This window comes from Equus caballus, chromosome 23, assembly GCF_041296265.1.
Source record: "Equus caballus isolate H_3958 breed thoroughbred chromosome 23, TB-T2T, whole genome shotgun sequence".
Taxonomy (NCBI): domain Eukaryota; kingdom Metazoa; phylum Chordata; class Mammalia; order Perissodactyla; family Equidae; genus Equus; species Equus caballus.
The window spans coordinates 38,135,566-38,150,167 of NC_091706.1; the positions used below are offsets into that span (position 1 = coordinate 38,135,566).

Sequence of the window (14,602 nt, forward strand, 5' to 3'; positions counted from 1 at the left end):
AACTATTACACATTGCTGTGCTTCCTTAACCTCTTCTTGATTACCTATAATGTCATCAATAAGCAAAATAGTTATTACACTGTGTCAGACTAGATTCTAATCACTAGAATGATCCTCAAAGGGCCTACTGAAGTGCCTAGGTCTATTTGTCCCTCCACTGAATGTGCACAGACTGCTGTGTTGAATAACCCAAAAGTAAACAGAAGACCCTTGTCTACTTGTATTTCCTCTTGCCAGCTGTTATATCTCATGATTGCCTGTGAATCAAGTGGGCTCTAATCTGCTCCTTTATTTTAGGTAAATGGCTTGAAGATGGCTTCATCTTTTCAATTAAACTAAACTACGGGCTCTGTGACATCTGTTTTTCAATCAGAAGCTGTTTCCATTTATTTCTAGACTCATAGCTATATTCCATATGGTGGTGGTGCTGGGAATATGATTTGTAGAGAAGTGGAAATTTCCTTTACTACCCTATCATATCTTGAAATAAGATACCTTATGTAAAGGAGCTCTAAAAATGATAAAGCTATACAAAACAATAATCACTATTACCACTATAACTACATACTATGATTCGAAACTTATCAGAAAACTGCACAAATTGAGCTCCAAAACTTCACTTTAATTTGATAAAATAATCACAGCATATACTTGAATTTCCTTACCATAAGAACACATGAAATACATAAATTTATACTATGAAAGATGTGCACATACAGATGCACACAAGAAACCTTGAGGCATTTAAACAATTTGAATATTCTAAAATATTAAACACTAGTACCTGCTATAATATATTTTAAACCTTTCACATGTCCCTGTATTTTAACAAGAGAATGTCAGTCCCTTTTAATGTGAATTTTAATCTATTCAATAAAATCATTTGAGTTTTGGAATCATCTTATTTTATAAGCTATAAAACAAATGATACAATAAGTTTCTTCCCCACTATTTTCAACAAATTCTCTTAACCCTTCCACGCAGACTTAGGGAGAGAAACCCCTCCTCTCCTGTCCCAGTGTTTCTGCACATGGGGATAACTGGCTTCACTTAAGGCCTATCATGTCGCCAGTTGACAGAATCCTTCAGAGAGACAACAAACCTCCATCTGTCCTGCTAATTCCAATGAGGGGTCTGTGAAGTTGATAACACTAACCCTGCAATCAGTTATCAAGACATCATTCCAAGAGCAACTGTCCATAATTCAAAACTTTTATAATTAAAAAAAAAAAACTTAAAGGGAGTTTCAGTACTTCTTTGGTTCTCTAACATTCCTATTTCATAAGAACGCAAATACTAAAGTCCGCACAATTTACTAATACTACTGAGAATTTTATGTCACTTTTTAAATACATCCATATTATATCTAATTCTAAAAGCAATTACTACTATAATGAGGCTGATGGATTTTCATGGCTCATTAATCTTTATAGCTCTGGAATCTGTTTCATAAGGAGACCTTTGTAAATCCTAGCTTTTGCTTACCTAACCTAGGGTTTTTATTAAAAATGTTCCTTGAAGGCTTCCATTTCCATGAAAACTTGCTAGGGTTCTTTGCAATTAAATCACAGGAAGAAGTAGACTTCAGCTGTCTTAGGTGCAATTTATCGTTTTTGTTCATATTTAAGTTTGAATGTATGTTATTTTTGGATCAAACTTTTTTTTCTCTGGATCTCACCATCATCTCCACCATGCAGTGCTGCTATGCATGAATGCAGAGACCACAGTAGAAAGTAAAAGCTGTAAGTGTTGCCACTAACAGGTGGAAAAAATAATCATAACCCAAAACAATAACGGTTTATCACAACTCACAAGAACTCTATTTCCAACCATATAAGGGACTGTCCTATGATTTATTTTAACATTTTTTTCAGAGCCCTTCTTAATATATTTCACTGACTCTACCTCAAAAAATAGAGATCAGTAATTTAAAAATTAAGACTGAGAATATGTAAGTTAAAAATCTATAGGGCCAGCACAGTAGCACAGTGATTAAGTTTGAGCACTCTGCTTTGGCAGCCGGGGGTTCACCAGTTCAGATCCTGGGCACAGACCCATGCACTGCTTATCAAACTATGCTGTGGCAGGCATCCCACATATAAAGCAGAGGAAGATGGGCACGGATGTTAGCTCAGGGCCAATCTTCCTCAGCAAAAAGAGGAGGATTGGCAGCAAATGTTAGCTCAGGCTAATCTTCCTCAAAAAAATAAAAAAAAAATTAAAAATCTAAAACCCTTAAGAAACTTTTATAAAATAGCCAATCTTGAACTGACTCTTTAGTCCAGAACACTCCCACTACAAATTACAACTGTGTTAAAAGCACTTAACAAGCGTCTTTACCTCTAATCTCCTCCCACTAAATACTTCTTGCCCAAAATAAAAAAGTCATCTTTCTAGAAAAAATCTGAAAGTTTCATTATTTGGCTTCAAAACCTTACAAAGCTTCAAAGCTATGTTCTGCACAAAGAACAAACTTATTAGCTTCATATACAACCAAATCCCTTAATCTATGATTCAAACTACTTTTAAAATCTCATCTCCCACTAAACTCCTCAAGCTTCCTCTCAATTCTCCTCCTGCAATACCAACCTCAACAAATCACAGAGCATTTACTAAAGACATCACAGACTTTACCCCTCAGTGCTTTGGTTTACATTATTCCCTCTGCCTGAATGTTCCTCTCTTTTTCTGATCCCTCTAAGTCCCTACTCAAACAGCACTTTCTCTATAGAACTTCCCAATCCTCCTTCTCCTCGAGTTTGCTGAAAATTCCTCTGTATTCAAATAGCTCCTTGATCAAGGCTTTATTTTAGCACTTCTCAGATTGGATTACTCAAAAAGAAAATTCCCATGTGCCTCCTCTCCTAATTTCTTAGCTCCTCAGAGGTAGGGGCCATGACTTATCTCTGCACACAGGGCCCAGCACATAGTAGAGACTCAATCAGTGACTGCTGAATAGATAGGTAAAGGACTACTGCATGCTACATTCTTTCTCCAGCAGTGACTTAGACCTAATGCCTCTGACTAAGCTAGGATGGATGTGGAGGAGATCTGGCCAGGGCGACTAATCACCCCAGATCAATGGATTAGGCAGACTGATGCAGATCATCTGACTACCTATGTGTAGGCCTCCCTTCTCCTACCTAATTCTGCATGCTCAGTTGAAAAGAGAAATTATAACTACTGTCATGGCTGAGCTATACGGGTAATGAGGGAGAGATTTTTTACTTTATTTACGCCAAACTGTGATATAAGTCATGTGAGACTAGAAGGCCCTTGGCTATGTAACAGTATTAGGGGCTTGTGCAAATCGTTTAACCTCTCTGGGACTTATCTGAAACACAGAGATATTAATGCTTTGATCATCACAAGGCTGCGGGGCCAGACTAGATGAGGTATTTTTCAATTCTACGATCTATGATTCTATTCATCCATCCATCCATCCATCCATCCATCCATGAATGCTTGAGATCTCTTACAGCTCTAATATCTACAATTCTACATCTATGAAAGGTGGATTCAAAGAAAATTAAGAAGTCCCAAACATTCTGCAAGAATTTATACTGTGTTGAAAAGAATGACTTGAGAGATGTACAGAACAGCATGTAAGAAATTCATGAATACTGAAACAAGTTTCTCCAGTTGGTATTTGCTTGGGAGCTCCTTACATTTTGTGTTTAATTTCCTTGTCTGAATAGTTTGGGATGTCACATTTAACATTAAAAGGGTCAAACAGACTGACTGATAAGTAATTTTAAAAGATTTGGAAAGTAGACAGGATGAATGAAATTCTAAATCGAATTTGAGAACTGTCCACAGTAAAAGCATGCCAAAAAGAGTGACAATTCTTGCACACTTAGGTATTTATTATATTTGTTCAGAAAAATGGAGACCGAACATCTAAAGAAATACATAGCCTTGACACGTCAGTGATAATTCCAGAGTCTACCTTTGTTTCTGTTGCATGGGTTGTTGTCTCATAGCCATATACTGCATGTCTTCTTGCAGACGATTAAGAGGGGAATCTGGCTTGACACGAATCCCATAGTAATGGTACTTGGAGTTTCCTCTTCATAAAAGAATAATAAACATTAGAGACACAAAAAGTCAGTCAAATCAATATTAATCATATAGGATGTCCATTTAATTTCACATTTGGAAAAATTAGGAAAAAGCAGCATATTAATGTTATATATTTATGATTTACCTGTTCTGGATACTTGTATATTTTTATGGTGGCTACATTCTAAAGAATCAAAATAAGAAAAATCTTTCCTTATAAATTTTTATATAAATATTTGTCAAATAGCCCATTTATTCCATTTAAGTTATATTTTATTTTCAAATTTATATTTTAAGTTTAAGTTAGAAGAGGTAATGCTAAGAAAAAAATTCTGGCCAATAAAAATTCATTAACAGGATAAAGGGTTGCACACTAAATAGAAGTTTATTATAAAGTGGTTACATAGAAACAACAGGAAAAAGATCTTAGTTCTACTGTCTTAGATAAGTTCTGCATTTTTCTAGTTTTATTACTGCAGAAATGGTGAAGATAACTTCAATGATACAAGATGTTGTGGTGAAGTCTATTACTTAATATTTTGAAACCTAAAAAGAAGCAGGCATTTAATCTATTGATTTTAAAACATATCTTATTAATTTCGGTTTTTATGGATTCATATCAGTTTTACAGGCTGAACAAGATGTGTCACAACAGACATGGGGAAATTTCTCTGTGAAAATGGCAAATTTCCACCTGGAATAAAATTGTCACAATTCCCCCATGTTCATGAGAAAGACCATGTTTGTTACTAGAAATGACAAAGTTTTGCTCTGAATGAAATTTGCAAATTTTTGCAAAAATAACATTTTAAATATGTAAATTTTTGCAAAGAAAAAAATACTAGTTTTTCACAAGTCTATATATATAGCAAGACAGTGCTCTTTCCAACTTTTTCTTTCATTTACAAAAAGAAATGCAAGGGGAGTGTGGATTAAATATTTTATATAAAAATAGAGCAGACTTTTATTTCCAAGATTAAAGAATATATATTAGAGGGACCTCATATATCTGAAAAGACATTAAAATCTGATTATATAAATTATTGCTAGTTAAAAAAAATAAAGTAGGGCATCTGAATACCTATATTGTTCCAGCAAACTAAACTAGTATGAAAACTTAATGCCTATCAAGAAAGGCCTTCCACTTGCAGAGATCAGATCTTGTCTCCAAAATCCTCACTGCAGAACAGAGCAAAAAAAAAGAACAAAAATAAAAAACACCACCAACCCAATTAGGTTCTCCCGTAGGGAGCAGAGATGGAGTGGGAAGCAGAAGACATTAACCAGGGGACTTGGCCGATGACAAAGCTACAGAGTAAAATGATTTCTCTCTGTGAGACCCCAAAATAGACAAAGGGTCTAGTTTCTTTTCAGCCTCCTAGAAATCAGCATTTTGGTTGGTTGGGTTGGTGGGGAGATGGTTCTTTCTATTTCATTGGAGTTGCTCAGGAGAGATCAGCATGTCCCAGGTCTTCCTTGCTTTAACTTAATTTGGAAATGGGATCTAACAAAAGGTGTCTTTTGATTTGCCTTTGTTTAGAAAGATGGTGATTTTATTTACTTTTTACTTAGGTCCAAAAACTTGAGAAAACGTCTGGTTCTGGTTTGACTAAATTCACCAGATAATTTTATTAATGGAAAAATAACAGTTCTACATACAGTTTGATTAAAAAAAAAAGTACCTGAGTTAGTCTGCCTCATGGTTTATACCAATTTTCTTTCTGTTCCTAGGTTAGGAGTGGACAGTGAATGCTAAAACAGTTTCCATGGTAGACAGAATCTTGGGTACCTCAACCACTACCATCGTCAGTGTTTCTATATTAGAGTTCTGCTATCTTCATAACACAGCATCTGTTTAAACTTTCCTCACAGGATTTCTTTTTGCCTTATTCTTCTAGGTTTTGCTTTCCATCCCTAACTGCAAACACTACATACAATTTTAAAAGGAACAGGAGAATAATTGTTATATGGTGAGACGGGGGGAAAAAAAGAGCACCAGAAAGTAAAAGCTGCAATATTGCAATATGTACTTATAGCGTATGGATTCTACTCATTCACAAACCCAAACAACCCCAATTTTGTTCCCTTCTATTTTAAAGATGTGTTTCAAGGTTTGAATGGAGCCTCAAAATAGGATCCATTGAAATCCCTTTCAGCAACAAAAGAAGCACAACAATACAGCTATTAGAATGTTGAATAAAGCCCAGAGTTTCAAAATATTGGCACAGTATGCACAACTACTGAGCCATCAGCTAGGAGATAGTAGGTTAGGTCCCCAAATAATGATTTTCGTGGTTTTGGAAAAAAATACTAGAGAAACAAAAAGCTTTTTTTCAAGAGACTGAAAGCTAGTTCCTTTAGCCTGAATAGACAATCATATTCTCCAGTTTAAAATATACTATCTTTTGAAGTACAGGTAGAAGAAAATATATTTATGAAAGAACTGAACCTCCAGCAATCTGAAAGCTGTGCAATCAGAAGAAAGGCAACAGAAAGGAATAAGTCACACTTTGAATACATAAAACTGACACACTCTTTTTTTCAGTATAAATTTATAATGAAGTCAATTACTAAGGCTTTGTTTATTTTATTAAGAATATTAAAAACTCTTTACTAAAATACTATGAAGGGGTGACATAACTAACTAAAGGTATATCATCCAATGTTACAGAGTAGCATTTTTATTTTTATACTTTTTAATATAGATTTCTGTAAGATTTAGGGAATCAAAAACATCCATATCTTTCTGCCCAGCGACTTAAAACATTTGTTATGATAATTTTTAAAAAGCATTGAGAAGCAAAAATGATGCTCCACAGTTCTAAGTATTAGTTTCATCATATTTTGATTAGTAAAAACATATCTATTTCCAAAGGAAGGAAACAGAGAAACTAAGGGTCTTCTTCACGTTACTGGCTTCCATGCAATGAAACTATATTATATTTTTACTTCCATACATGTATGGTTTCACAATGAACAGGTTAAAAAAGGCCAAAAAGATTGGGGCTGGCCCGGTGGCATAGTGGTTGAGTTCATACACCCTGCTTCGGCCACCCAGGGTTTGCAGGTTCTGATCCCAAGTGTGGACCTAGCGCTGCTTGTCAAGCTGCGCTGTGGCAGAATCCCACGTAGAATAGAGGAAGACTGGCACAGATGTTAGCTCAGCAACAATCTTCCTGAAGCATAGTTTTCTATTCACTGAATAATGATCTTTCCTTTTCCAGAGGGATTTTATAAGCTGAGCTAATTCTGTATTTTTTATACGTTATCAAGTACTTTTGTAATCAAGTACTTTTGATCAAACAATATACTGAACTGCTCTAGTTTGAAAAAGAGAGATTAGTTTACGATCTTATTTTTTTGTACTAACCTAGTTCCCAATCTCCTGGTTCGTAGCCCCATAAAAATTGACCTTATTAGTTTTCCAAAAGAAGCAGCATTGACTGGGTCCAGTTTGTGTTCCTGACAGTGTCGTAGGTAGTGGTTGTAGAGAGTGCTTCTGGGAAGGCTCACTCCTTCTGCTGTCTCGTAATTATCCAACAGCCACTGGAGCTAGTATAAATAACACAGGGTAAGAACACAGAGAAATCATACAATTTACCACAATGTCTGCAAGACACTGCAAATACAATACACAGAAATACTTAGAAGATCTTCATGAAGGCTTGTGATGGGGTAAACTGTTGAAATTCAAAGGCCGATATAATCTGACTTTGAAAAACTCTCAGAAATGTAAATAGCTGAATACCACTTATGATCCTAGACCATGTCCATTCCTGCAAACATTCAAGCATATGTAAAGACATACAAATTTTCCCTGTATTTATTGCTATTTCGGAGACAGACACTTCTCTGGGAAATTCAAATAATCCTATAACTGGTCATAAATATAATTTATAATTGCTACAGAATAAAACGTTACCAAGGCTGGCTACATATCACACAGTAGGTCTTTAGCACTGGTTTGTTATAACACATGAACAGCAGGCTGCCTTGTATAAGTTTTATATTAAGCTTCCATTCATTTTTATAGAATTCTAATTTACTTATCTAATTTGCTCACAAGATAATACAATAAATAGTATCTACTGGGACAAATTCTGCAAGCAGAAAGGAAAAAGTTCAGTTATTTCTTCCCCAGAAGGAAGAAAACTCACTAGACATTGGTAAAAAAAAAAAAATTATGTGTAATGAAAAGGAATCACTTATACAATCATCTGTATTTTTATACCTCAAAGCTACGGGTTTTTTTTTCATAATTTTGGAAGATACACTACAATGGAAGGCGGCAAAGCAATATTTTCTTAGTTTATAGTTCACATTTTAAAGTTTTATGCTGTCTCTGTGTGTATTTTTAAAAAAGGATCTTTAAAATATAGAACATAAAAGAAAATTTTAGAAAATCTAACCTAGGTTATATTATTGAATTTCAGCATTAGGAAATTAAATTATTAATTTGTTCACTTATTTATTTACAAAAAGAGAACTGAAATAGATTTAAATGACTTTCATAAGGGCCCACAGTCTCAGTGCTTGGGTCTGGTTTCCAACACACATTTCCTGATTACTTGCATACCAGTTGTTATTTCCACAAAAGCAGCAAATATTTCACATTACTTGTCTCAACAAAATTTTCATGCCATATATAAGAAGTATCATAAAGAGTTGATATTTTATATCCAAATATCAATTCAAGTTAAATATAAGTTATGGAAGCCAATGAATTCCTTTACTGAGCATCAACTATGAGCCAGGCAATATGCTAGGCAGCCAATGATGTAAAAATGAATGTGCTCTCACCCCTGTCCTCTAGGAATTTACAATCCTATCCCAAAAATGATAATATGTATACTGAAATAAATTAAAGCATTTCTCCATTTTGCTTACATAGTTTAAGATTTGTGATCAATTTCAGAACCAGAACCTTCAGACTCTTAATAAGAAAATTCATTAAAAACATTTTCAGAATTAGTGCCTTTAACCATGACAAGTGAGTTTTCCAGAACCATTTTAATTTCAAATATTCCTACATGACGCTTATGTAATTAAACTTCTGTCATTAAATCCACACTGATGTTGGCTTAGAAAATATGGCCACCAAGCTTACAAGATAGAGCAGAGCATTTTTAAAAATAAAATTCATGTTCTGGTCAGGAACACTTGAAGTTCTCTATGCACCACATATGCATATGAATCTGTACATCTAAACAGACCTACTGCCTCTGTATCATAAACAACTCTCCCCTATAAAAATTTTAAAAGATTACCCAAAATAAACATTCACGTTTATAAGGACAAAAAAATTACAGGTCAAAAAGAATTCTTTTGATATAAATCATCCATAACCTTACTGTCAGTAAACACGTTTCCTAGAGGTACTCACATATGATTTCTGAGTATTCTAAATGACACATAGAGTAAATTTACCTATACATATTCACTTAGCGTAAAAGAGACGAGGTAAATTGATGGGGAGACCAAGTTATTAAGGTTAAGAGCAGTATTCTGCCTACAACAGTGGGTCAGGAGGTCTCGTTAGTGTTTCTTTTAAAATTTTAAGACTTTGTTGATTATGAACTCAACTGAAGGAGACAACACATAAAATGTGGCAATACAAACCTGCCGCACATCTCTCATCCACGAGCCTCAGTAAGATGACTGGGATCTGAGAGCACTGATTCCTCAAGTGAATGGTGTAAGACAGCTCTAGTGAACCATATTGCACGATTGGGTCTTGTTCTATGTACATATACTAGAGAGGGCCTTCTGCTGGTATTCTTAACATATTAAGAATACAGAAATATAGAATATAAAAATATACAAAGGAATATTCTTTGAAGAATTCAGTTCCGTGAGATCAAGGAATACACAGAAAACACTAAGGAAAAAAATTCCCAGGAAGGCAAACAGAAAAACTGTAAATATTTTTTGAAAAACAGCAATAGTTTGCAACTGAACTAATGAAGCATCCATGGAACACACAATACGTGTAAGTTAAAAACACTAAAGGTATGTTTGTACGTATACCTATGTATCTTCATTAAAAAATGTATATTGTCAAGGCCAAAATAGTATGTTTTCTTAAAAAAATCAATAAAAAATCAAATATTTCTTTTGGTAATGAACAGAACATATCTCTATATAGGAAATGTGAATTTAAGAGACACTCTTTTTTCAGAAACAGAAAATAATCAATTTCATAACATGAACTTTATAACCAAAAGTATACCAATAATAAAAATAGATCTGATGTAAAATACTTTTAATAGGCTATTAAGCAAATAAAAATAATGTTTAATTAACCAGATACACATGGAAAATTTCTGTAAATTGCCTTAGCTATTTACTAATCTTCTTGCTATATTTAATTACTTAACATCTAAAAATACTTTCTCTAAAAATGAGTTTACTAATTTCTCATAATCAAGTAAATTGTCTTGTAGATAAAAAATTTTATAAAAGAATTTGAAAAGGCAAATGCAATAATAAAATATTTGAAAGAAAATTTCACAGACATAATGAAATAATTACAGAAAAAATTCACTTAAAATACTCAGACGCCTAAATGATTTACTCAAGCCGCAAATGAGTAAGTTAGAGAAACTGAAGCTTTTACTGGATTGATTATGTGGTCCTCAGAAATGGCTAAGCAAGTCACATAATCTGGAGTGATTGCTTTGCAAATTGTTCTTATTATATAGTTTTACATTCTTAAAGATTCTTCTTCCTTTCAAACCAGTTATTAAAAACCTGAGTTTATTTGTAATATATATGTGTGTGATACACATGTGAACAAATATATAAAATAACCATTAGTTGGTTGGAAAAATTCCACAAGAGTGGGTATTCTGGTGATCATAACTTTAACAGAAGCAAGGCTACATTTTGCTTCCTGGCCTTTGCTTGCTGGAGGAGGAACTTGCCAGAAGCCTGCAGATCACTTTGGAAGAGCAGAGGAGGTCAAGCGGAGATAAAAGCCCTGAAAGATGGAGGTGGCTCTGCTGCAGCCATGGCTGTTCCAGCCAGGAAGCCGGCCAACAAGTGCACCGCCCAGGAGTAGTGCTCTTGGAAACTCATGTACAAGTGCAAATTGATTAAGACCTATCAGATAAGACTTTGAGATTCGGCTGGGGATAAATAACGCCAGTAGTTATCCTTTAAGTTTTGACACAGTGACGAAATTGTAAATCAGACATTTGAGTCTAAAACATAGTATATGAAACGATTAATTTAATTGTAAGAGAAACTTGGTAGTATAAGAAACGATTAATTTTATTGTAAGAGAAACTTAGCAGTTAAGCGTAACCTAAAGGCGTACACTCCATGCGCTGCCCAAGGGAAGTTAACGCCTGTTATAAGATACACTGTTTGCTTGGGTTTTGCCTTTATTAAAATTTGGACACTAGAATTCAATACCCTTAACATTTAGTAATTTAGAAATAAACTATTACTATTTCTTTTATCTTTTAGAAAATGTCTTATAAAATATTTGTTTACATTTACGATTTTCAAAGCCCATAAAATACCATAGGAACTTTTAACATTTATATTTAAAACCTGATTATTCTACTAATGAACTAACATAAACTCACATAAGGGTGGAAACCAAGATAATTGCATCTTTCAACCTTTTCATTTAATCTATATTAATCAGGGTAGATTAAGGAAGATGAACAGTTCCTATTTTTCCCAAAGGAAACACTGATTGACAAATAAAAAAAAAATACATATTGTACTCCCCAATTAACATCCAAATATAACATTTGGCATTTTTTCCCAGATGGGTTATTATCCATTAGGATTCATTTTAAGTTCAGTTCACTGATGATATGCATTTTGACAGGTCTTATTTCTGTCATAACTTATATTTATAACATAGCAAAGTCAAGGGAGAGTGGGTATAAAACAAGGTTTTGCTTTGAGCTGAACATATCTCAGTAGCTAAAACCAGTAAAAATCATGAAACAATTATTTGCTAGGTTGTAAAAAGCATATAAAATAAATGCCTAAAGCTTTTTATATACTTTAAATGGAGTTTTAAAAAATGTACAAGCTTAAGAACATTATGTGGAAAATTGGGAACAATTAATTTAAAAACATTGCTGCATTCAAACTTACAATCTAAAAAATCTTAAATTAGATACAATATAACCATTAAACGTCAATTTATGTTAATTACAACTGAAAAGAAGCGTAAAATAAAAAGTCTGCAATGAAGAGAATTAAGATACTCTAATTTGATTTAGGCAGACTATATATCATTCACCCATAGCATCTTCACATACAAAAAATTTAGAAATAAAAATATTTAAATAAAAATTATTATACTTACTAACAGACTGAATTCTATAAAGCTAAATCAAAATTATCATTCTAAAATACAAGGAGATAAATGATGTCACGGTTGTCTATAATTTCTTTAAAGGCTTAAATTGTTTGGGGAAAAAAAGGTGACTGCTCTTAAAGTGAAGGTTGCGCATGGGGAAATGACAGAGTGACCATATATTCTTTCATTCAAATGGTATGCAGGGAGAAGACCACTCTCTACCAATGATGTTCACACATACACCTACTGAAGCATACTTGCTAACAAAACCATGCATGTTTGAGTCACAAATAAATGCACACATGATTGGCAAAGGTACTTACAATACTGAAGGTAAAATAGGGTCTGTTCCCTTCTTTTACTTGTTTATTATGCTCACTCATTTAGTAAATATTTAGTAAGTATCTGCTATGTACCAGGCACTGTTCTAGGCACTAGAAATGCATCAGTGGACAAAACATATAAAATCCTTACTCCCTTGGAACTTTCACTTGTCAATAAATACTTACTATCTGCCTATGCAATGCTACTACTGAAATAATTGTCATTACATTAATATAGTTAAAAGAATAAAACATGGCATTCATTGTAACTGTGCTCAGTCACAGATGGAGCTCTATGTAGGGTATGAAACAGACAAGTTATTCATAGACAAGTTATAAACTGAAACATATATTTCAATCTGGATGATAATAGCACGATAATGATAAAAATAGAGCAGCAGTACTAAATACCTCAAGAATATGCTGAAAAAGGGATACGAAATTTAATACCCTACTCCATCTTTTCATGTGTAGAAAGAAAGGCGAAAAACAAAGCAATCAAGCTACATCCTAATCAGAGAGGATTATTTATTTGGTTTGACCGTAACAAGAATTTTCTGAACTACTGTGAATAATCAAATCTACAAAGAGAAAATAGGAAATCTGTCTATTCCATTTTCCAAAATAGAATGACAACAGACTTTCAGTTCAAAAATCATAATTAAGATCTCTCTTTAGAAACTAGTAAATACGAGACACAAATTCTTGATAATTTCTCCTAATTTTTTGCTTAATGAAATTGATGTTTTGTAGAAACTGGTAAGTCAGGGAATTATTATCATAAAGTTGAATTCATGTCTACTTCAAAGAACCCCATAAACCTCAGATAATTCTATATTACATCCTATATAGGGAGGGATAAAGGTAGCATAGTTTATTGACACTTAAAATATTAACAACTTCTTTTTAAAACTTCTCCACTAAAATTTTTCTACACAAGTGAAAATCATCAACGGAATTTAAAATACCCTTAGCAGGTGGCTATCAACTAGAAAGCGTGCAGTAGCTTATTCCAGTTGTTGGAATAAATCTAACAAAAATTAGGAGCACTGCTAACTTTCCAGGGACAGAAAGACAACAGGATCTCCTTTTGTGTTCAGGGAGAAACGAAACCTGACTGGTCAGCAGAAAATCCTTTCTTCACTGTTTACCTACCATCTGTAGAATCATTTGTATTTCTAAAGACTTGACTATAAATGTGCTTTCAAATGAATTTAACTGTACTTCAGAGGTGTAATAAAAAGGAATCAGGACATCCAGAGAAAGATTATCACTGCATCAGCAACATTTACGCCCACTCTTTCTAGATACTGAGATGCCTCTGGCAGTTGTAAACAGCATGGAAGAGCTGCTATTCTGTGTAATAAAACATAGGAAACCATGGAGTAATGAACATTTATCTGTTGTTTATGCAGCTTAATTCACACATTCATTAACATTAAATATTATTTCATGAATTCTACAAGAGAATAGTAATTTCAAAAAAATCCCAACGTATTTGAAAAGTTTCAAACAAATCAACAAATAAAAGTATACCAAAAACATTTTCTTACACCTATACTATTGTTCATGAAAGTACTAAATTAAGATAGGTAATTCAAGTTAAAATTAAATATATCACATATTTTACTAAACTATATATGGCAAATGAAGATGAAATGTAAATTGAATATCAAAGCACAACTTCTTAGAAGTCTGAAAGTTCAAAAAAGTTAACTGGAAACTTCAGGGTTTTTTTTCTTTTTCTTACGTCCCTACACTTTTTTGCCTAAAAATAAACAACATTTTCACTTGCCATTTTCAAAACACAAACACCAGTTAGTAATCACTCCTCTGCAAACATAAACCCTAACAGTTTACCGTAAATCAGCCTTTTCACACAACCACAGAC

The 14,602-nt window shown here is 33.5% G+C and overlaps 1 protein-coding gene across 16 annotated transcripts in view; it reads right to left on the reverse strand.

Annotated features, from left to right (window-relative positions):
• The window catches only part of RFX3 (regulatory factor X3), a 264,606-nt gene that overhangs the window by 64,382 nt on the left and 185,622 nt on the right, over nucleotides 1-14,602 (reverse strand). For all 16 annotated transcript variants that reach the window (XM_070248213.1, XM_070248210.1, XM_023627284.2 and 13 more), the window contains 2 exons: nucleotides 7,433-7,614; nucleotides 3,950-4,069 (listed from right to left, as the gene is read on the reverse strand). In XM_070248213.1, coding sequence (XP_070104314.1) covers nucleotides 3,950-4,069; nucleotides 7,433-7,614 — 302 coding nt within the window. The remainder of the gene's footprint in view (nucleotides 1-3,949; nucleotides 4,070-7,432; nucleotides 7,615-14,602) is intronic.